General features: G+C 43.2%; 1 protein-coding gene across 11 annotated transcripts in view; it reads right to left on the reverse strand.

The window, feature by feature from the left end:
* PFDN1 (prefoldin subunit 1) overlaps window positions 1–24166 on the reverse strand; it is a 90515-nt gene that overhangs the window by 15896 nt on the left and 50453 nt on the right. For 9 of the 11 annotated variants that reach the window (XR_015167502.1, XR_015167501.1, XR_015167500.1 and 6 more), the window contains one exon: window positions 541–718. Coding sequence is in view for 2 of the 11 variants with exons in the window: in XM_086411977.1 (XP_086268103.1) it covers window positions 635–718 (84 nt within the window). In the remaining 9 variants the exon portion in view is untranslated. Of the gene's footprint in view, window positions 1–322; window positions 719–24166 lie in introns of those variants that run through there. The other 2 variants (XM_086411978.1, XM_086411977.1) reach the window with 1 other exon arrangement.

Raw genomic sequence — 24166 nt, forward strand, 5'->3', positions numbered from 1 at the left:
GGTGCCTGGCGTGCTGCAGTCCATGGGGGGTTGCAGAGAGTCAGACACGAGGACTCTAGGCAGACTGCCACTGAGGTACCACTGTTGTGATCATACATTCAGCTATGCCTGCTCTCCCTTTTTCCTCATCTGCATACTACTGATACATGAAGGCTCAGAAGTTGAGGGGTTTACCTAGAGGAACAGAAACAGAAAAAAGAGGGCAAGGCTTCAATGCAGAAGGATCCCCTGGAGAGGCAACAGGGAGGAGTGACGTGGAGACACTCTTTGCCTCTCTGGTCCTCTGTTCTCATCCATCAGCTCAAGAAAAGCAGACTTAGCAGAGTGGGACAGATGTCTTTTATTGGTCTGACTGGCGTGACCAGCAGTAGGCCCCAGAAGAACTCCCCTGTCTGTCCTGGCTCCCCTGTTCCCTTCCCTGGAGTTCATGATTCAACCACAGGGAAGAAGGGTGGCAGGCAGAGCCAGGATAAAACATACAAGGATAAGATCTGAAAGGGGCTCCAGGCCATGCATAAAACATAAGGTTACTAGACCAACCAGATAAAATGTCCCTCGGGCAGAACAGTTTCCCAACACAGGCCCCTCGCCAGGAATGGCAGGGGTGAGAAGGAAGAGGTTCCTGAGAGGCTGCCTACTGTGCCCTTCGCGCCATCAGCATCTCCCGGATATTGTCCTCAGCTTCCTTCACACTCCGCTCCAGATAGGATTTTTTCTGCTGCAATATGAGAAGGAAACAAGGGTTAGGATCAGGGTGAATGTGCCAAGCTGACAGATGCTGCTTTTATGCCCGAGGGTTATGGCTTCTCTGTGACTAGTGACTTCCAGGAGCCTACTGTCTACTGACAGCCAGGTGTACACACCTGCCCCAGAGCGTTCCCCGACCCTGACGCCTGGGCACCGGGGAGGGTGTCGCTCAGTTCCGGAAGCAGAAGTGCTCTGTAGAAAGCAACAGCACTCTTCCCCCAGAAGGAAGCAGACTCTAAAAACAGGCGTCGTGGTACATGAAGTTACACCAGACAGACAAAGGCCAGGAAATTCCAGGACAAAGCTCTGGCCCCATAACAGACTGTCTCTCAAGGTTTTCCAAAGCCCAGGCCAGGCGCCTGTAGCTGTCGCTGCTGCAGAGCGGACAGCGTGCCCTCCGCTCTGTCCAGCACGACGGGAGACCGGCTGCCCCGCGGACTGAGAAGCTGTATCACACGGCTCACCGAAGCAGATGAGTCAGGATGAAATCTGTTTTTCTAATGAAACCACTGCCTGCCAGGAATCCAGGACAATGACACACTGAGTAAAACAGACCTTCTGGAAGTGTACCTCCTACCCCATCTGGGTCCTAAATTAAAAATCTCGACTTAGACAAAGAACTTCACTTTCAGGAGCCACATCTGGACCAGGATTACGAAAGATTAGTCAAAGGAAATGATGTCTGTGCGTTATTTGCCCCGTGGCCACCCCAGAAGCGTGGCTTCACCACTGGCCCCTGCCCTGAGGGCACACTGTGGCTCCGCCCACTGAACAGACATGACAGCAAGTCTCCCTTTTGGGGAGTGCTCAAAATAACCCCCTGCCAGGGCCCATGGGATGGAGCCACACTAGAGTCAGAGGTGCAGAGCCCTAGCCCAGAGGCAGCCACTGCCCCTCCCTCACCCCAGCAGCTGAGGGTTTTGACTGCTGAGGTGCCCAGATGACCCAGGGAAGCCAGGGGAGGGCGGCGGCAGAGGGCAGGTAAGCAGCCTGGTCTCAGGCCTTGCAAAGACCTGATCCCCAACCTCTGAAGCAGAAAAATGGAAATGAGGGCTTCTACTGCCCAGGGCCTTCACCATGAAACCTCTCTGGCACCCCTTTTCCATACCCCTGCCTCCAACTTCTCCCACTCTCTGTCCAGACATTTATTAAATGATACACTGGAAAGTACAGTTTCCTTTAGGTGCCGTGTGCTGAGGCAGCCACAATTTTAAGTATAGTTGATTCACAGTGCTGTGCCAATTTCCACTGCATGGCAGAATACCTCAGTACACACATGCATGTTCTCTTTCATATCCCTCCACCATGCCCCTCACAGGACATGGAGCACACTTCCCGGCTCTATACAGCAGGGCCCACCATTCATCCATCCTGTGTAACGCTCTGCATCTGCTAATCCCACAAATCTTTATCACAGTTCTTATGTGAACTTCTGGTTCCTGTTTGTCTCCGAACTTCAAATTTCTTGAAGGCCAGGAAGAGCCCTGTCTCTTTACCCATCTCGCATCCCTTCAACTTGCACTCAATTCCTTACAAAAGAACAAGATTTCCACAAAAACTCCTAGTGACCATGGTGATTCTATGGCCACAAGTGTGTTACTGCCAAGAAAATTTTGTGCACCACTAAACCTGGTACAGTCCTATCTATCACTGTGATATCAGAGTGGGAACTTAAAACTTCCTCTGATAAACAATCATTAGATTTACTTGTGAGTAAAAAAGGCAAATACTTAGTAACTCCTGACACACCGCTGAAGAATGTACATGTACCAGCTGTTGCATGGCAGCCAGAGATGTGCCATGCACCATCCGGGCACCTTTTGGGTCCCAGCCCGGTAAGGAATCCAAGGAAGAGGTGAGGCGAGCCAAGTGGGGTTCTAGCCCTGCAGTTCAGCCAGAGCTCAAGACCCACGTCTGCTGCATTTCATGTCCACCCACTTGCTGCCCCAATGAGCAAAACCATCAAACTGAACACCAGCAAGAGCCTTTCTCCCTACAGCCCCAGCCTCTGGCCAATCGAATCCAGGCTGTAACTCTCAACTTTAAAATTCTTTACTGTCACATCTCTTCCTTCAATCTTCCACTTCCAATTTCATTACTTTTTCATTATTTTTACTACTGCATATCCTAAAGTCTTCAAGTTTCAAAATAATGTAAAATGAACTTGTCTATCTTTTAATCTTCAGTTTACAGACTTACTGGACAATAAAGAATTTTTTTCATCCCAACAGATGGGGCATCTCTAGCATAGTCCTGCCTTCCAACTGTATTTCAGTTGTCTCATCCTCAAACACGCAAGCCCAGCAGACCCTCACAGTCAAACCTGTCCCAAAGCACATGAAATGGATTGAACTGTGTCTCACGAAAAGACATGAGGCAGTCCTGACCCCCGGTATGTGTCAATGTGACCTTATTCGGAAACAGGGTCTTTGCAGATGTAACCAGGTTAAGATGCGGGCACACTAGGTTAGGGCAGGCTCTATATCCAATGACTCCTGTCCTTGTAAGAAGGCCACACAAAGACTAAGGGACACAAGGGGGAGACGCCGTGCAGAGAGTGGGAGGTGCACCTCCAAGAGGAGGAAGGCCGAGGGTGGCCCACAACCACCATCAGCCAGACAGCAGGAAGGCATCTTCCCCAAACCCTTCACACGGAGCACAGCCTGCAACACCTGGATTCTGGACTTTCACCTTCCAGAATTGCAAAAAAAAAAAAAATCAATTTCTGTTGTTTTAAACCACCCAGTTTCTGGTAACTTGTTATGCGGCCCTAGGATACCAACACAGCACCTGAAGTGAAGGGTGCTCCCAGAGACAGAGTGTACCCCAAGGCTCTTGTGGACCATACCTTTCACCACACCGCATCACAGAGGCTTAGTTAAGGAGCCCTGAAAGTGAGACTGCTGGGGTTGTATGTATCTCAGAAATAATTGCTGTAGAATTGACCCAAATACAAATGAGACCATCAGAGAGAATGGATAAAATTAAGGAACCAATGATTAAGTTAAACTTTCTCTTCCTTGAATTTCCAGTTTAAAACCATTAGTCAAACCAGAAACTGTGTGGACCTGGCTCTTCCTCATTCCTGTAAATAACTCCATTTTCGCAACTCAAGGCAAAAACTTCAGTGTCATCCTTGAATTTTCTTTCTTTCACACCTGACATCCAATCAAACAACAAATCCTGCTAGCGCTATCTCAAAATATCTCCAGACTCTGACCTTAATCAAGAGCTTCCTAAGTGGTCTCCTTTCTTCTATCCTTGACCACCCCCTTCAGTTTCCTCACAGTGCCCAGAGTCATCTTTCAACATTTAAAACCTTCCAACAGCTTCCTGTCTCTCTCAAGAGGCAAAGGCCTTTCAAAGAGCCACGTACAGTCCTGCTCTAAGCTGACTCTCTGGCCTCCCCTCCCACGTCTCCTTCTCTCACTTCGGCTCCAGCCCCCTGGCCTCCAAGCTGTCCCACCGATCCACCAGCCATGCCCCTGCCTGTCCTTTGCCTTTGGTTCTCTCTGTGTAGGGCCCTTCTTCCCCAGACATCCGCACTACTTGTTCCTTCAGGTCTTTCTCAAATGTCACCTATGGGAAATGCCTTCATGACCACGTGTGTAGCTCCATACTCTATTCTCCTCATTCTGTGATTGTCCTCCTTAGGACCTGTCCACCTGAAGGCGTGTATGTGTTTGTCTGTCTGTCTTCCCTATGAGAAGAAATGGTCCTTGAAGGCAAGACTCTGCTCATGACAGAGTCCCAGTGTCTAGAAGAATGGCTGGTTCATAACAGGAACTCAGTAGCTGAATAAACGAGGCCTTTCTGATTTCCTCGTATGCACACTCGGTTTTTGTTTCCCTCCCAATCTGAATGAATAAGGAATACCCACCAGAGGAAGCAAAGGCAGAAAATGATCATTCTCTTTCAAGGTGGTTCTCAGTTTCTGGCATTGCCCTCTAACCTCTGCCTCAAGAAATACACAGGTTTAAAACTCAGACCTCACTGTTACTGACACGGACATCAAAACCTTGCTCCCACAAACAGGCCCTATGTACGGGTCAAAGCCCTTATGCTTTAATTGGTTAACTTGTGAAACCATAATACAAACCATCCCCATTTCCCGCATCCGAGAGTCAGAAATCCTTGAGAAAGGGCTCCATATGTGATGTCTGTCAGGGCTGCTGTGCGTGACAAGGGCATAATGACTGCTGTGGAAACTCTAGGAGGCATTTTCAACCCCCACCTTCCATCCTGAGTCCTAGGAAGGCATTTGCTGGCCTCACTGCAGCACCTTTCTGCCTTACTGAGCACTCCCTCAGAACCCTTTCCGTAGGAAATTCTCTAGTGGCATCAAACCACAGGGCTCTGGGCGCAGCAACATTCTTGTGGGCCTTGTCCTGACGCAAAATTCTGAGCTTTCCTGTGGGGCTCAGCACAGCCAGGGAAATGACATTGTTGGCCTTCTTGCTCATCAGCGTGAAGTCCTTCTTTCCGGAGTCAGACTGAGGGCCTGGAGTTCATTCTCATCCTCTCACAGAGGAAAGAGGCTCAAGTCCTCTAGAACTTTTCTGACATGACACAATCTCTCAAATAGACTCCTGAGGTAATGCATCTTGTGACACTATCTCTATAGACTTTTCTTAGGAACATTGTTTTCCTCTCTTTCTCGAAAGTAATGCTTTTCCTGTCTGTCCTACCTTGGGGTATAGAAGTTTTTTCCTCTCTCCCTTTTTATTTTCCAACTTATCAAATGAGGCTTTAGACAATACCAAATTAAAAACTCAAGATATTCAATGATTCTCCTGTTCTCTCAGTTTGTGGAACTATAAAATGGTCAGAGGGGGCCAGTTGCCCATAATGGGGAAATTTAGCAAGAGGCCAGCATCTGAGGCTGAGAAGGCATGTATTGGCAGATGGGGTAAAACGTGAAGAGGGCAGGGAAACAAGAGGAAGAAGAGAAAAACAAAGGCCATGCAAGGGCACAATGAGAGAAGTCAGAAAGGGAAATGAGACAGGGATGGGCAGAGCTCTGAAAGTGCAAGTGCAACGAGAGTCTGCGTGGGTGAGGAGCACCAGAGGCAGAAAGGGCAGGCCAAACCTGACCAGGACCTGGAGATAAGAGACAAGTGATCCAAGGACACACGTCCACCTGTGAACTCATCTGCGTTTATCCACTTCACCATTAGGAAACAATGAGGCTGCAAGGTAACTGCTGAGCTACATATGGCCGGGAGATGAGCTCAAAGAACGAGAGAGCAATTTTAGGCATGGAGCAAGAGAATAAAAAGAAGCCTAAGAAGCGGTTACTGTCTCCATATCTTTTAGAAACTGCTTTCAAGACACCTTTCAGAAGTTCCTCTGCTGAAAGACAGGGACAAAAGACTTGGATTAGTTGAGCAATGACCTTTTTTTTCTCCCAGATGTTCTTTTAAAGAGAACATCTAAAGAGATTCTAACACAGCTACCATATGAGGCCAGACTCCCATATCCCACCTATGATCACATGGCTCAATCTACCCAAGGCAGAGCAAACTCAAGTTCCTTAGAGCAGAGATATACCAGGGTGGAGGCAGGGGGAGGAAAGGGGTCTTATTTCCTCCAAATAATAACATTTATTAGCATTTTAGTCCACCTAAAGTGTGTGATCTCTACCTACTATTACTCTCCCTACCACATCAGTTTCATTTAAGTCTCAGAGAAAGACCCGTACATTAGACAATGTGAGAAACAAAGAAAACAAGCTCACAGGTTAAGTGAAGAGCAAGGTCGGGCACCTGTTCCAATGCATGTGGCAAAGATCAGGCTTTAGCCAAAGAATCATTATGTTCACAGGCACCAAGCTTAAAGGGGGTAAGATAAGACAATGATCATGTTAAAGAGATATATAGCTAATGGAGGTAGGGAACTTGGCTCAAAGAATATTAAGCAGAGAAGGAATCCAATCACTAACTTAAATATCTAAAACAACGGCTCTTGAATTGTGGTCCCCTGACCAGCAGCACCATCAACACCTGGGAACTTATTAGAAATCCACGTTCTTAGGTCCCAATCCAGACCTACTGAATCAGCACCTCTAGAGATGGAGCCTGGCAATCTGTTTTCACAAGCCCTCCAGGTGATTCTGATGCACACTGAAGTTTGAGAACCTCCTTCAAAAATGGACTTCAGCAAACTCCTTCAATAAAGGGCTGCTGCTGCTGCTGCTAAGTCGCTTCAGTCGTGTCCGACTCTGTGTGACCCCATAGACGGCAGCCCACCAGGCTCCCCCATCCCTGGGATACTCCAGGCAAGAACACTAGAGTGGGTTGCCATTTCCTTCTTCAATACATGAAGGGCTAGAGAGTAAATATTTTAGGCTTTGTGGAACTGCCTCTGTCACACCTACTCAACTCTGCCACTGTAGTGCAAACGCAACATAAAAAATGTGTAAACAGGACTTCCCAGTGGCCCAGTGGTTAAGAATCCCTGGGCCGGGAAGATCCCACATGCTGATGGGCAACCAAGCCCGTGCGCCCCAACTACAGAAGCCCACACACTCTATAGAGCCGGTGCTCCGCAATGAGAGAAGCCACCACAATGAGAAGCCCACGCACCGCAACTAGAGAGTAGCTGCCACTTATCACAACTAAAGAAAGTCTGAGCACAGCAACAAAGACCCACCAGAACAGCCAAAAATAAAAAATTTTTAATGTGTAAACAGATGGGCTAGCTGTGTTCTAAAAACACAAAAACAAGAAGCAAGCCAGATCTAGCCAGCAAGGTTTGCCAACTTTTCTTCTTTAAAAAACGAGGGAGCCTTAACAAGGTAGAACTGAATCCAGCAAGCAGAGATTTTAACTTTCAATGAAAGCTGCCTAATAAAAGCATAAATCTCCATCCATCCAGCCTTCCATTCATTCATCAAGCCTACTGCCAAACCATTTTCTTTTTTCCTCCTTGAAGTCTGTGGCATCACAGTGTGCCATCCTCTTCTCCCCTCCTTGCTGCCGCAATCTACCAGTAGTCTGGGTGCGGCCCCTCATTCATCAATGGCTCACCGTCTCCCTCTCCACCACAGCTACACCGCTCAAGGTGACTTCAACAAGAGTGGAGATGATCCATTTAATACTATGACCTTCTCTCCCCTCTCACAATTTTTACTTTACCCCACCTGAGTCACCCAGGCCATAGTCATACCCCAGAGATACTGACACCAGTAACTGTACCTCCTCCAGAATTTCAATTTCACCATCACCACTTCATATTTTTCCAGATCATTTTGATCTGATAACTCTCCCTCCAGCACTTCTTCAACCTCATCACTCAACAAATTCTTCATTATCCACTCTACTTCCAGGACTTTCTCCCCTCCCACCCAGCTCAGCTTCCACAGTCAATCATTTATATTTATTCCCCTTCTGAACTCCCTTTTGCCCCCTCTCTCCCTCTGTTGCACTCCCCTGGCAAAATACTAACAAACCAAGCTAATCCAACCATCCATCTACTCCACGTTTGTACCCGACTAGCTGAACGTAGCTGGAGAAAAACACGGAACTGTGCTACACAGTTTCACCTAAATTCAAGACCATGAATTTCAGCACTCACCCAGCGTCCAGAAGCTCTATTAAATTTCCTTAACATATTAACTTCTCTGCTCTCCCAAATAACTATTTCATGCTTTCCTATCTCCTCAAATTTCCTATACTCTTTCTTCCTCTGTCATTCCCAGCTCAGAGAGAACAGAAGCAATCTGAGGAGAATTCTCTCTTTTCACTACCAAATCCATCACCTGACTTACACCTATACATATACTCTCTTTCTCCATGTTGGAGACACTCCAAAATGGACACGTGTCTCTGTTTTTATAAAAACACAATTCTACTTTGGGGTTGAATCCATCCCCTTTTCAAAATTTTCACTCCTAGTTATCCTTTTTCTTTCTTCTTAATCTTCAACTTCTCTTTCTCTGCAAGGTAACTATTGGTAAGGCAAGTCACACACCCAACACACAACCACACTTTTCTTGACCTCACATTCCCCTGTAAGTACTGTCTCCTTTCTCTCCTCTCCGTCTTGCAAAACCTCCTGAACTAACTGTTCAGCAGCTGCCTTCACTTCCTCACCTTCGCATTATCTCTTAAAACCTCTCCAATCACGCTTCCCATCTACTCTACTGAACTGAATGAAGTCCAGGTCACCAATGATCTCTATGTCACCCAAAGCAGTGGCTACTCTCTGTTCTCTTCTTACTCAACCTGTTCATTCTTACTCATCAACTGCATTCAACACAATTCTTGAAATAACTTCCTCTCTTAGCTTTCATGATACCACACTCCTATCTTTCTCCTACTACTGGCTACTCCTTCTAAGCTCTCTTTTGCTGACTACTTCTCTGCTCAACTTCAAAATGTTGGTATTTTCTGGGAAGCTGTCCTTAACTTCTCTTCTCTTCATCACTCTCTCTTAGAAACCCTCTACTCTCAGCTTTAAACATCATTATGATTCCCAAATCTGTATCTCCAACCCAGACTCCCCTTAATTCCAGATTTACACATCAAATTGCTTATAAAACATATCTTCCTGGTTGTCAAACCCAAAATTAACATGTCTAAAATAAGCACAATTGATTTATACATTCAATTGCTCAATTTAAAAACCAGAGAAACAAAAAAATACAGAAGCCACTCTTTTCTTCTCTTTTCCTTGAACCCAATATCCCCTCTTCCATCCACCCATCAGTCTTAACTTACTTCCAAAGATATCCCCAAACCATCCTCTTCTTTCTATCCAGCACCACAGCTACCATCCTAGCTCAAGCCTCTATCATCCTCGCCTGGATGTTTGTCATGGATATTTTAACAAGTAAATCAGGGTTACTTTCTGCTCAAAACCCTTGAATGTCTTCCCATTACACTTCAAATAAAATCTGAACTCTTCACCCCAGGAGTAAGGCCCTGCATCATTTGGTCCATACTAACCACGCCAACCTTATTACAACACTTTCCTTTTCTCACTTGCTTAAACAATTCAAAATGTTTTCTAACAAGACATTTGTATCATCTGTGCCCTCCACCTGGAATGTTCTTCCTTTGCATACTTTTAAGTGGCTGGCTGTTTCCTCTCATGCAGACCTCAGCTGAAATTTCATCTTTTCTGAGAGGCCTGCCCAACAGCTCTCTAAAACATCACTTTACTACGTGTTTTCTTGCTTACATTGTCTTCTTGCTTATATTGTCACTGTCTATATCTGAATATGAGTTTCATAAAAGTAGGGATCTTCTCTGATGTGATTAATCCTTCATCCTCAGTATCAAGAAGTGACACATAATTTAACCAATATTTATTGGGCACTCAATGCATGTTACACCCGAAGAGCACTGGGCTTAGAGCAGTGAACAAGTCACACACTTATTCACAGAGGTCACACTGTTGCTGGACACACAGACATTTAATCACCATTGCAATAAGGGCTCTGAGGGGAAACCACAGTGTCTAAGAGAGGAAGGGGCTTCCCTGATGGCTCAGCAGTGAAGAATCTGCCTGCAATGCAGGATATGTGAGTTTGATTCCTGGGTTGGGAAGATCTCCTGAAGGAGGAAATTAGTAACCCACTCCAGTATTCTTGTCTGGGAAACCCCATGGACCGAGGAGCTTGGTGGACTACGGTCCAAAGGGTCGCAAAGAGTCAGACACGACTGAGTGTCTGAGCATGTTAACACAGGAAACACCTGGTATAATCAAGGAAATCACAGAAGCACTTTTGAATAAGCTATGAAGGATGAATGAAAATTAAGTGGAGAGGTTAGCAGGGGGAGAGAGCAATTCCAGGCAAATGGAGCAGCATGTGCAAAGGTCAAATGAAGCAAGACACGTCTGGGAACTAAATGACAGCAAGTGAGGCTGAAGTACTGAAGAGGGAGGGAGGGATAGATAAGACAGAAGGATAAGGCTGGTGAGGTTGAGTCAGATCACAGAGGGTCAAAAGCCATATTAAAGATCTTAAAGATGATGAAAAGCCACTGGGTCTTAAGACAGAGTGACAAAAATCAAATTTCCACTGGAAACAAAAACTACTCTGGCTGCAACACAGAGAATGAGCTAGAGCAAGGCTTCCTGCAGAAAGCCCGGTGAGTAATGAAAGGGTAACAGATGTATCCATGATATTGATCCCTTTAGTCCCTGGAGTAGCCAAAGGGCCCCCCACCTCCCCTGGGCAGTTGCTGCCACCTTCAGCACCCTCTGTCCACTTATCCCAGTGAACCATGCAAATACTATTCTCTAGGTGCTGTGATGTGAAAAGGGTTGGGAAGTACGTGGTTAGAGAATACAAGTGTGAATGCTGAGAAACCTATTAGGAAGCCATTGTAATAATCTTGGAAAGAGATGACAGTATCTTAGTGATGGCAATGGAGCTAGAGAAGAACATATTTAAGAAATATTTAAGAGAAAAGCTATCAGAGGACTTCACCATAACCTTCATTATTAATCAGAAGGGGGGAGCGGTGTCAAGAACACCTCCCAAGGGGATCAGGTTTGGAAGGAAAGATTCTAAGTTTAATTTTAGACTTGCCGAGTTTAAGGTACTTGTGAAACATCTAAGTGAGATGTGAAAAGAAAACTAGATTGCATCCCTGAAGTTCACAGAAGTCTGGGCTAGAGATACAAGTTTACATACAGGTACTTGAAGCCATGAGAATGATTGGAATTCTTTGAGAAAGAACTCAGAATACAAGGACTTAGCCTTATAGGAAGTCAACGTTTAGGAAGAATCAAAGGAAGAAGAGGCACCAGCCAGTAATATCTAAAGAGGAGGGGCACTGTTTCATAAAAACCAAGAGAAGAGTGGTTCAGGAAAAAAGGATGAGATGACTAGAAATCACTGCTGCTGCTGCTATTGCTGCTAAGTCACTTCAGTCGTGTCCAACTCTGTGCGACCCCATAGATGGCAGCCCACCAGGCTCCCCCGTCCCTGGGATTCTCCAGGCAAGAACACTGGAGTGGGTTGCCATTGCTTTCTCCAATGCATGAAAGTGAAAAGTGAAAGTGAAGTCACTCAGTCATGTCCGACTTTTAGCGACCCCATGGACTGCAGCCCACCAGGCTTCTCCGTCCATGGGACTCTCCAAGCAAGAGTACTGGAGTGGGGTGCCATCGCCTTCTCTGAGAAATCACTGGATGTGTTCAAGTAGGAACCACGACAACACATCAGAAATGTTGAGGGCAGTGGGGGGAGTGTTCCATCAAGTGGCCTCTGGAATATCTTCCAACTTTAAAACGTCCGGGAATCCCAGGGACAGGGGAGCCTGGTGGGCTGCCGTCTACGGGGTCGCACAGAGCCAGAGACGACTGAAGTGACTTAGCAGCAGGAAATTTCCTGGCAGTCCAGTGGTTAGGACTCCTCACTCTCACTGCTGAGGGCCTGGATTCAATCCCTGGCCTAGGAACTAAGATCCCACAAGCCAAGCAGCACAGCCAAAAAAACTGAAAATAAAAATTCAAAGTCTATAGCTCTTTGAGACCTGACCCTAAAACTTCATGAAGGGAAACCACCTGGTATTTTAATTGTCACAGATGAGCCCTAAGAGTACGTTAAGTGTCAGGACAAATTAATTTTACCTCTTAACTTCAAAGGAGACACTGGGCTTCACATAGGTCTAAAACAAGAGTTGTAGAGTATCAGTACACCCAAGGAAATTATTAGAAGGGCCGAATTGCTATATTCAGGAAATAAACACACAAAGAAAATATCCTTCAGAGATCACGTAATGCCACAACTGAGAACTGTGTGTTGTACAAATCTCATAACAGTATGCTAAACATGGTAAGTGTTTGATTCAGGGCCTGCAGGAAAGAGATCAGAAAAACGATGGGCAAACACAACTACCAATATCACAACCCTGGGGTCTCTGATTCCTTAGAGCCCAACTAGAACATTATTCTAAGTTTCATCATATTTGAAAAATAAATGTACACAGTACATAATAAATAAGTCTCATGAAAACAAGTTTTACAAAAGGAAATTTTCTAATATGCATTAGTTTCTTCTGCTTCTCCAGGGTCAGAAAGCCTGACCTATCAACAGAACTATCGAAACTATCCAAGTCTTCCAAATGACCAAATAAAACAAGTTTTACTATTTCAGTTTGTCTTTAGTTTGCCCTCTTACGAGAAGAGCAAGAGGATCAAATCAACAGTGTTTACTATGGAGTTTGGCCTGTAGGCATGGTAAAGGGTTAGGTGAACAAAGGTGTGCCTTCTCAGAGCGGAAGTAAGGGCAACACCTTGCATTCTTAGAAGTGGAGGTGTAACTGACTCACCTGTGTTGGCAAGACTAACATGCAAATATGTGTGGCAAAAGCCAGAAGTCAGTCTGATTCTACTCTTTGCTCCAAGCAAGTTAAGAATTTCTATTTTCTTACAACTCAACAACAAAAGATACACAACCCAGTTAAAAAACAAGCAAGGGACCCTCAAGTAGACATTCTCCAAGGAAGATATATTAGTGGCCGATAAGCACATGAAAAGATGTTCAACATCATTATTCACTGGGGAAATGCAAACAAAACCACGATGTGATACTATTTTATACCCACTAATATGGTTACAATCAAAAATGGAAAATAAGTGTTAATGAAGACACAGAGAAATCAGAACCCTCATATATGATGGTGGGAAATGTAAAATGATGCAGCTGCTATGGAAAACAATTTAGTAGATACTCAAGAAATTGAAAAGACAAAATAACCATCAGACCCAGCAATTCCACTCCTAGGTATATATCCAAGTAAGAAAAATGAAGACAGGTGTAGTACCAGAAACTTGTGATTGTTAGTAGCATTACTCATAATAGCCCAAAAGTAGGAACCACCCAAATGTCTATCAGTTGATAAGCAGATAAACTAAATGTAGTATATATCCATATAACTGAATATTATTCAGCCATAAAAGGAAAGAAGTACTGATACATGTTACAACACAGATGAACTTTGAAAACACTAAGCTAAGTGAAAGAAGCCAGACTCAGAAAGCCACATACTGTGTGATCCATTTATACAAATATCCAGAACAGGCAAATCTACAAAGACAGAAAATAGATGAATGATTACCAGGTGCTGGGGGAAGGGGAAATGGGAAGCAAATGCTTAATGATTAACGGGTTTCTTCTGGGGGGTGATGAACATGTTCTAGAATTAGAAAATAATAAGGCTGTGTTTAAAAACAGGCATAGCAATCTAAGTTCCGAATGAATTATTTTCAGAGCAAATTAGTCTTTACTCCACCCAGAGGCTGACAGTAACACATACACAAACCAGGCAGGATAAAATAAACTGATGTATTAATTTCTGAAAATTAATGTTATCAGCAGAAGCATTAACATTTCATGAGTTTATAAGGTACTCTGGGAGAGACTATGGACAAACAAAGGCAAGGAAACTTCTATGTGATCACAATATTACTTTCCAATCGAGTAACATATTTATACAACTAAAAAAATAGAGATATGGCAACTGGAAACCCATAAAAGGACCAGGAGACAGTGAAAACAAGTAAGAGCTCAAAGCCACTAAAAGCACAGATGCATGACTCATGGGCACCTCCTCTGCTGATTTGTACAGGTCATCAGAGGGCAGAACCAGAGAACTACAAACTCACTCTAACACCAAAGGGTTATTTTATAAAGCTTTCAAAAAACCTCAGCTTTCTTTTTACTCAGAAAGAGAAAAGGGAAACTGATAGTTACACCTGTTCATGTCACCAAGAAATCACTGCTCTCTAACTCTGAGCTAAACCTCTAGGTCGGACAAGCAGCCCAAGGCCTTGGCTCATTGCTCTGAGGGCACTGGAAAGTCAGGTCACATTGCCCAGTGACATTTCTCCATCCAGGCTGATAAAGGGGCTCGTATCATGATGAAATCACTCCACAGACCAGACGTCGCAGCTGCCACTTGTCCCAACTCCACACCCACCCATGTTACCATGGAACTGGTACAAACAGAATGGAATTGAACATGCTATTAGCTCTGATCTAAGTAGCTGACATAAGACCAATTAAATTTATAATGACACTGGAGTAATAAAGAGCACTTGGCACACTTCTCTTTGCAAACATGATTCAAGGGGTGGTTTTTCTTTTGCCCTTCCTTCAATTTCCAGACACAAGGCCACTTAGAACCCACTTTATCTCTTTACTCAAAGAGTTGGTGTTTAGGGATTTATAATTTTATAAGAAAAGGACCACTAACATTAGAGGACCCAGCTACTAGAAGTATCCAACCATGGCAGAGGAACCCTCATTTCTTTCACAGCAAAAGTGGTTGGAAATGAGAATCTGGAATCCTGGGTTCCCACTAAGGCCTGCCCTCTCTTTCTCATCAATTCTGATTCTGGCTCTGTGAAGGACATGTGATCTCCATTTCTAAAACACTGGCAGAGGCCAGCTAGTTTTAATCAGTTCAGTCACTCGGTCGTGTCTGACTTTTGCAACCCCCAAAGACTGCAGCACGCCAGGCTTCCCTGTCCATCACCAACTCCTGGAACCTACTCAAACTCATGTCCATTGCATCGGTGATGCCATCCAACCATCTCATCCTTTGTCATCCCCTTCTCCTCCCGCCTTCAATCCCGCCCAGCTAGTTTAGGAGATGGCTTCACCACAGAATCCCTGGCCATTAGGAAGTGAGAGCAGGAGATCTCACCAACCTGTTGGCACTTACATCCTTGAGCCCACTGACTAGCCTTAACATGTCTGTATTTATGCTACATGTGAAAGGAGTCATCGGGTCCCTTGCCCACATTTACATGTATACACTAAAGCTATCAACAATGGATCCTTTGAATAAAATACAGAAAGTTACATATTCTTATAGAATACCCTACAGCAAACTGAATAAATTACATATACTTATTAGTGTGAACAGAACTCAAAAAAAGGCAAGTTAAAAAAAAGAAAAAAAAGAAAAAAAAAAGGCAAGTTACTTAAAGACATGAACAATATAATGTCATTTGTTGACTATAGGATGTTATGAAACATGGCTTGGAAAGTTATACCTAATAGCTCAGAGTAGTTTCTCCTAGTTAGTGCGAATGAAACGAATGTATAGCCAGGAGGCAAGTTACAAAGCAGACTTCAATTTCATTAGTATGGTTTTATTTTTGTAAAAAAACAAAAATAAATAAACATTATCGTATGCTAACATTTGTTAGCTCTGGGTGATGAGTACACAGGTGTTTGTTGTGTTAGTTTTGTACATTTGTGTGCCTTTATTTTTTTCCCAATTAAAAGGAAACTTTTATCTTATAAGCATGTGGTGGCAAAATGCTCCATCAGTAAATAGTTACTGAGCACCCATCATATGCAGGTAACAAAACCCTGCATTTACCAAGTAGTTAATGGGTGCCAGCCACCAAGTGATTTGTCTGTATCATGTTATGAGGTAGGTACTTCCTATAAGAATGAAGAAATGCTGATTCTCTTCACCTCCAGTTTTCACCAGCTATCCATCCTGGTCTCCCCAATCTACTCTCAGGAAGACTACTGGCTTTTCTGACTGGTGTGTTTAGGAAAAGGAACTATGGCTTGGCTCCTGCCACTTTGCCAGGATTTGCCTGCTTGCAGAAGGTACATATTTTCCTCATAAATTTAACAGATATATTCTCCCTGCCTCTGCAGAGAGAGACCTGTGCTTGTCCCAAACTTCCAGAGATTTGCTGGGTAACTTAATTCTGGATCAGTATTAGAAATCATTATTACTGCTGCACACCTAAGACACATCCTTCAACCTAATCTTCACCAGTAATAACAGATGGTGACTGCAGCCATGAAATTAAAAGACGCTTACTCCTTGGAAGGAAAGTTATGACCAACCTAGATAGCATATTCAAAAGCAGAGACATTATTTTGCCAACAAAGGTCCGTCTAGTCAAGGCTATGGTTTTTCCTGTGGTCATGTATGGGTGTGAGAGTTGGACTGTGAAGAAGGCTGAGCGCCGAAGAATTGATGCTTTTGAACTGTGGTGTTGGAGAAGACTCTTGAGAGTCCCTTGGACTGCAAGGAGATCCAACCAGTCCATTCTGAAGGAGATCAGCCCTGGGATTTCTTTGGAAGGAATGATGTTAAAGCTGAAACTCCAGTACTTTGGCCACCTCATGCGAAGAGTTGACTCATTGGAAAAGACTGATGCTGGGAGGGATTGGGGGCAGGAGAAAAAGGGGATGACAGAGGATGAGATGGCTGGATGGCATCATTGACTTGATGGACGTGAGTCTGGGTGAACTCCGGGAGTTGGTGATGGACAGGGAGGCCTGGCGTGCTGCAATTCATGGGGTCGCAAAGAGTCAGACACGACTGAGCGACTGATCTGATATTTTAAATTTTCATATCAATATGCCCAACTTTCAGTTGATTCCATACTTAAACAGGAAATAAGAGGGTTATTTACTGTCCTTATCTATCAACCCTGCTGTTGTTGCTATTTTATAGAAAAGTATATTCAGGCTTAGAGACACTAAGTAATTTACCCAAGGTGATAGTATGTGGGAGAGTTAGAGTTCAAATTCATATTTACTGATTCCAGAGTTCATCTTCTTAATAATTATGTCAAGGCATTATGCTGTGCTTATCAGAGCCAAGAAAAGCAGTGCCAATTACTTGCTAAGAATTTGTAAGGGGAACTCAAAAAATATTCTAAAGGTTGAAGTATTTCTTAATACACACTGAAAGAGGGCAGGAAACTGCACGTTTGTATATGCATGTGTGTTGAGTGTATATAAACACCAGTGAAAGTACTGTATTATAAAATCCTTTTAGGGAACTTTTACCCTTCAGCACTGGCAGGCACGCTTGCTTCCACCCATGCAAGCACACTCCTCCATCAGGTCTCACCCAAGAAACCAGACACACACAGGCAGTGTTATAACCTCCTGTGCTTTAAAGGAGCTATGCTGCACCACTCCCTGCAGTGCAGCCCCCAGAGTCCGGTCAGCTCTGAGATTAACTAGATGTCGGTCTCTACATTCTGCAATGTCTCCCCAGAGAAAGCAAATTGTCCTTCAACAGACCAGGCCTGCCCAGCTCCAGGTCAGTGCTAATGAGAGAAGGTCACAAAGCCGTAGAAACTTAGGGCTAACTGGGCTGACAGTGACTGCTGCAGCACAAAACCAGGGGCCCGCACAGCCCCCTAACCATGGAGGAAGCCGGTCTCATCACTGCAGCTTGGCCCCTTCACAGCAGAGGCTTGCCCATGGGGGTGCTCACTCAGTTCTCTGAATTCACACTGCACACAGTCCACACCTCTGTACAGAGCTTTTACATCCCGCTGCAGCGCCCTTGGTTCAGTACATGACCTTTTTTATACCTCCTATAAGCAGCTACCTTTTCTCCTTAGTTGATCTAATCCAGTTCTATGACTTTACATGCCACCTATAAACTGACAATTTATAGACAATTCTCAATTTTATTTCACTAGCCTGGAGTTCCAGATTCCTATTTCCAACTGTCTATTCAACATTTCTACTTGGGTGTCTAACAGTATCTCAAAGGTTAACAAGGCCCAAAACAAACTTTCAATTTGCTTTTAAAATTACTTTTGAAACTGGAAAATTGACTAAGAAATACTGATCTATGAATTATCAACAGCATGTATGTTCCCATAAACACACGGAATCCCTGTGAAGCCCATCATACATGGAGTGCTGTGTGGAAACCAGAGTGAATGAAGAGCATTGCACTGGAAACAACTACTCACCCAGAACAAGGAGAACTTAAAATGAGTATACACCATACTGATTTCATTCATTTTAGCCTCCACTTCTTTCCCTTAGGCCTTTCCAGCTTCGTTTCTCACTTTAACTCTCCATTCTACCTCTACTTTCAGACTTCTGGTCATAGCATTTTTTTGCTTTGAAATGCTGACCCCCCTGAACCAATCCTATGTATTAATAATAAAATTCTAATTGATCTTCAAGGCCCAGCTAAAATGCCTCCTTCTCTCATGAACCCAATCCAGATCTCTACAACAGGTGATGAGTGATATATGTGGGAGAAAGGAGGTATGATTCTTTTGTAACAGGTTCAAAACCTTCAGTCTCTTTCATCCCTACACTCAGTTTGTTTTGGCTCTACCTTAGAATATATCCAGATTCTGATCATCTCCACTGCCACCACCATGGTCCAAGCCACCATCAATCTTAATGCAACAGCCTCCTGACAAGTCTCCTTGCTCCCACACTTACTCTCCATAATCTATTCTCACCAAAGCATCCAGAATGGTGAAATTTAAAATGTAAATGTAAATCAGATAATATCATTCCTCTGGCTCAAAACCCTCCCAAAACTCCCAACTTCAGACCATAATACAAAATCCTTAATATGGCCTACAAAGCCCTATATAATCTATTCCCTGATACCTCTCTGATTTCATCTCCTACTATTCTTGCTCACTCAGCTCCAGCTGACATGGCCTCCTTGCTGTTCCCACAACTCATCAAATATGCTCTCACCTCCAGCGTTTTTATACTCGCTGTTCCCTCTGCTTGGAACCCTCTTCTCCGAGATGTACTCACAGCTTGCTCTCTTACTCTCTTCAGGTCTCTCTGCTCAAATATCACCTTGTCAGAGAAACCCTCCCTGTCAGCACTACGTAAGACAGCATATATATCTCTCACCATTCTCTCTTTATCCTGTGTTGTTTGTCTTTCTAACATTTATCAGTTATTTATTATCTGTCCCCTCACTCCCATTCTCCAGAATATAAGTTCCATGCCATCAGGGTCTTTGCTAATTATGTCTTCTTTGCCTATAATAGTGCATGGCACACAGTATTACAATAGACTGTACATTTCTTGATGTATAAAAATAAGAACAAAAAACCTCCATAGTTAGTCAAAACACCAAAGTATACTGTATAATCAAGACACCCAGCAAACATTTAATGATGCATTTTTTTTTTACATGCATACACTTCTTCTGGCCAACTTATTATTGGCCAGAGTCTTAGCTCATGAATCTTAGAATTGTTCACCCAGCTGGCACTAGTGGTAAAGAATCTGTGCCAATGCCGGAGACAGAAGAGATACAGGTTTGCTCCCTGGGTCTGGAAGATCCCCTGGAGGAAGAAATGACAACCCACTCCAGCATTTTTGCCTAGAAAATCTCACAGACAGAGGTACCTGGCAGGCTACAATCCATGGGGTCACAAAGAGGTGGACAGGACTGAGGGCACACACAGCCCAAAGGAAGGAACATCCACTGTAGGTGGGAAACTCAAACCCTGATACTGAAAGCATCAACACTTAAAAATTAAGGCAGCTGACATTTTACAATTAATTTCAAAACTTGATCCATTTCAAGGATCAACTCTAGTACCAGAAGCTCCTCTTCCTCTTATGTTTTCCATCACCATCTACCTTTTATTTCCCTCTCATGCCTTCTCTAAAGAGATAAAGACACTAAGCCTGCCTTAATGAAGGATCTGAATTTGAACCTCAAAAATCCAGAAGTGCAAAGTGATTTTTTTTTTATAAATTTCTAGAGCTGATTAAACTTGGCCATAAATGATATCAATCTTGAGCTACTTGTAAAGGTTTTAAGTGCTGCCATACATGTCATTCCACATGAATCACAAGACTTCATCATCAACTATATAGCACAGGTAGTGCTGAAGACTGTGCTCTAAATTATATCTCTAAGACCCTTTAGTTCAGTTAAAATGATTATGTGTTTCATTAAATTAGGCAGTAAGGCAGGCTGGTGACTTAAGAAATGCCTAAAAGGAATAAGCATTCCCAAAGCTTGCAGTGTCCAACCGCTCAGATTTCAAAGCTTTAGGTAAATATCAGGATCTTCATTAAAAACAGGCTTTCCCAAGATACTCCTTAGCAAGAATCTCTAATAAAAGCAATCCATTCTTTCTTTGGCAGTAAAGTGGCCAGATTCAAACCAAAACAAAACACACACAGAAAAAAACAAAACAATTATTACACAAAGGGATTTCTGGATAGGACTTCAGATGCAAAAATCAATAAGCAACTTCAGAATATAAAAATCAATAAATGCTCAGGTGAGTCAACAAAGAATGTGGAATACCAGAAATATAACTGCAAATTTGCTTCCAATTTTCACACACTCTACTGCTGGTAAATGCATAACAGGGGACAGGAAAGACACTTAACTCATTCCTTCAGTCATCATCAATTCCTGGGTGGGGAGACCCCCTGCAAAAGGGATAGGCTACCCAACTCCAATATTCTTGGGCTTCCCTTGTGGCTCAGCTGGTAAAGAATCCACCTGAAATGTGGGAGACCTCGGTTTGATCCCTGGGTTGGGAAGATCTCCTGGAGGACAGGAAGGCTACCCACACTCCAGTATTCTGGCCTGAAAAATTCCATGGACTGTATAGTCCACAGGGTCGCAAAGATTCAAACACAAATGAGCGACTTTCACTTCAGTGATCTTCAATAGCTTTACTAACAAGTACTAGATTGCTTTCATTCCAATCCCAAAGAAAGGCAATGCCAAAGAATGCTCAAACTACCGCACAATTGCACTCATCTCACATGCTACTAAAGTAATGCTTAAAATTTCTTCAAGCCAGGCTTCAGCAACACGTGAACCGTGAACTTCCTGATGTTCAAGCTGGTTTTAGAAAAGGCAGAGGAACCAGAGATCAAATTGCCAACATCCACTGGATCATGGAAAAAGCAAGAGAGTTCCAGAAAAAATCTATTTCTGCTTTATTGACTATGCCAAAGCCTTTGACTGTGTGGATCACAATAAACTGTGGAAAATTCTGAAAGAGATGGGAATACCAGACCACCTGACCTGCCTCTTGAGAAACCTATATGCAGGTCAGGAATCAACAGTTAGAACTGGACATGGAACAACAGACTGGTTCCAAATAGGAAAAGGAGTACGTCAAGGCTGTATACTGTCACCCTGCTTATTTAACTTATATGCAGAGTACATCTTGAGAAACGCTGAGCTGGAGGAAACACAAGCTGAAATCAAGACTGCCAGGACAAATATCAATAACCTCAGATATGGGGATGACATCACCCTTATGGCAAAAAGTGAAGAAAAACTCAAGAGCCTCTTGATGAAAGTGTAAGAGGAGAGTGAAAAAGTTGGCTTAAAGCTCATCATTCAGAAAACTAAGATCACGGCATCCGGTCCCATCACTTCATGGCAAATAGATGGGGAAACAGTGGCTGACTTCATTTTTCGGGGCTCCAAAATCACTGCAGATGGTGATTGCAGCCATGAAATTAAAAGATGCTTACTCCTTGGAAGGAAAGTTATGACCCACCTAGAGAGCATATTGAAAAGCAGAGACATTACTTTGTCAACAAAGGTCCGTCTAGTCAAGGTTATGGTTTTTCCAGCGGTCATGTATGGATGTGAGAGTTGGACTATAAAGAAAACTGAGCGCCAAAGAATGCATGCTTTTGAACTGTGGTGTTGGAGAAGACTCTTGAGAGTCCCTTGGAATGCAAGGAGATCCAACCAGTCCATCCTAAAGGAGATCAGTTCTGGGTGTTCATTGGTAGGACTGATGTTGAAGCTGAAACTCCAATACTTTGGCCACCTGGTGCGAAGAGCTGATTCACTGAAAAGACCCTGATGCTGGGAAAGATTGAGGGCAGGAGGAAAAGGGGATGAGAGAGGATGAGGTGGTTGGATGGCATCACCGACTCAATGGACATGGGTTTGGGTGGACTCTGGGAGTTGGTGATGGACAGGGAGGCCTGGTGTGCTGCGGTTCATGGGGTTGCAAAGAGTCAGACACAACTGAGTGACTGAACTGAACTGACTGACTAGATTGCTATCTCCACTTTACAGAAAGTTATTTCTATTACTAGAAAGAAGTTAAGGTGAAGAAAGATCAAGAGCCAAATCCACAGAAAGGTTTATGCTGGCAATGTAAGTTAAAATTATCAATACATGCAGATGTACTGAAGTCACATATGTGGTTAATTTTAAACAACCTGACTCTCTGGGAACACTGAGTTAGTGTAGTAGAGAGTACTATATAGATGTCTATTCTTACAATATCCATTTCTAATCACCATCTTCTCCACCTCACCCTCTCTCACAGGCTAACTGCACATTTCCACTGTCAAAAACCACATTAAAGTTATGCAAAAGACCACAATCACTTGGTTAATCTCAAGCATAACCACTGATTAGAACATGCTCTTTGAGTCCCCCAGCTCCGGCTCTCCACTATAAATGGATGTGCATATGTGAGCCCTATGGGGTTTGTGGAAAGACAGAGCTCCATGTACTTGTCAGCACTTCAAACAAAAAACCCATTCAATGAGAATGGCACCATGTTACTTTTGCCCTTTCTCCTTAGGAACTAAATTAAACAGATTACAGACAGTGGCAAGAGCTGGTCTTATAACAGCCTCCCCCTTATTTGTTATTTTTAGCAATTTAGTCCGACAACGCCCAACAACTAAACATGCCTAGAATAGCTAAAGGGAGGGGGGATTATCAGATACTACCAGCAAAACACTAGTCATCACTTCCTCCAACCCTAAGAAAGAATCATTTTCCATGTCTTTATAGCATCACACAGCATTTGAGCTTTTAGAGTCTCATATAAAAACAGAGCACGTATAAAACATCAGTGGAAACTGATAATGCTTCCTGACATGAAGTATTGTTCCACCCTCATGTGTTTTCTTAAAAACATAAGCAGAATAAAATGAATGACACTGTTTTATACAAAAGTTAGGAGTTTAATGCATGTGTGTCCATTTTGGAAAAATTTCCTCACAAGATAATTACCTACCCAAAAGAACAGCCTCATGAACAGTGATGGAATTCAAATATTTTTATTATCCTAGTGGCAAGTGAGAGATTTGTTTGAAACGACAAAGTGAGATGGGAGAAAATCCTCTAATTAATCATAATTAGCAAGACAGCATCAACCATAGACACTACTTTTAAATGAAATAATGGAGTAAAAATGCTTTGAAAAATGAATAAAATGGTAAAAATAAAAATATTAAAGTCCTAAGCAGCATAACTATCTATATCAGCAGATTAACTAAAATTCATTAAAACACATTTTATAAAATTTGCCACTTATAAAAAATGTCCACATACACTCAAGGAATTTAATAATTTTTCAACATTTTCTGAATATTTTTGCCACTATTTTAAGTATCATGTATTTTACATGATCACTAAAAGATAAAACACTACAAATAATAACATTCCTTGAGAATGCTACTTTATGAATGTGGAGTTAATAAGCCATTACACAGCTCTATCCAAAAGTATCTCTAGAACAGGTGATACCTAATGTAAACTACCTTTAAGCCATCACACACACAATCTCTGTGATTTCAGAAACTTAAACAACTACTGCAAAGATCAAAGGAGATGCTGTCACCTTGTATTACATTCTAGCTGGCAAAGCTATAGACAGACAACTAATTTTA

This window comes from Bos grunniens, chromosome 7 (assembly GCF_055505025.1).
Source record: "Bos grunniens cultivar Pamir isolate PY7600 chromosome 7, Bosgru_T2T1.0, whole genome shotgun sequence".
Classification (NCBI taxonomy): Eukaryota; Metazoa; Chordata; class Mammalia; order Artiodactyla; family Bovidae; genus Bos; species Bos grunniens.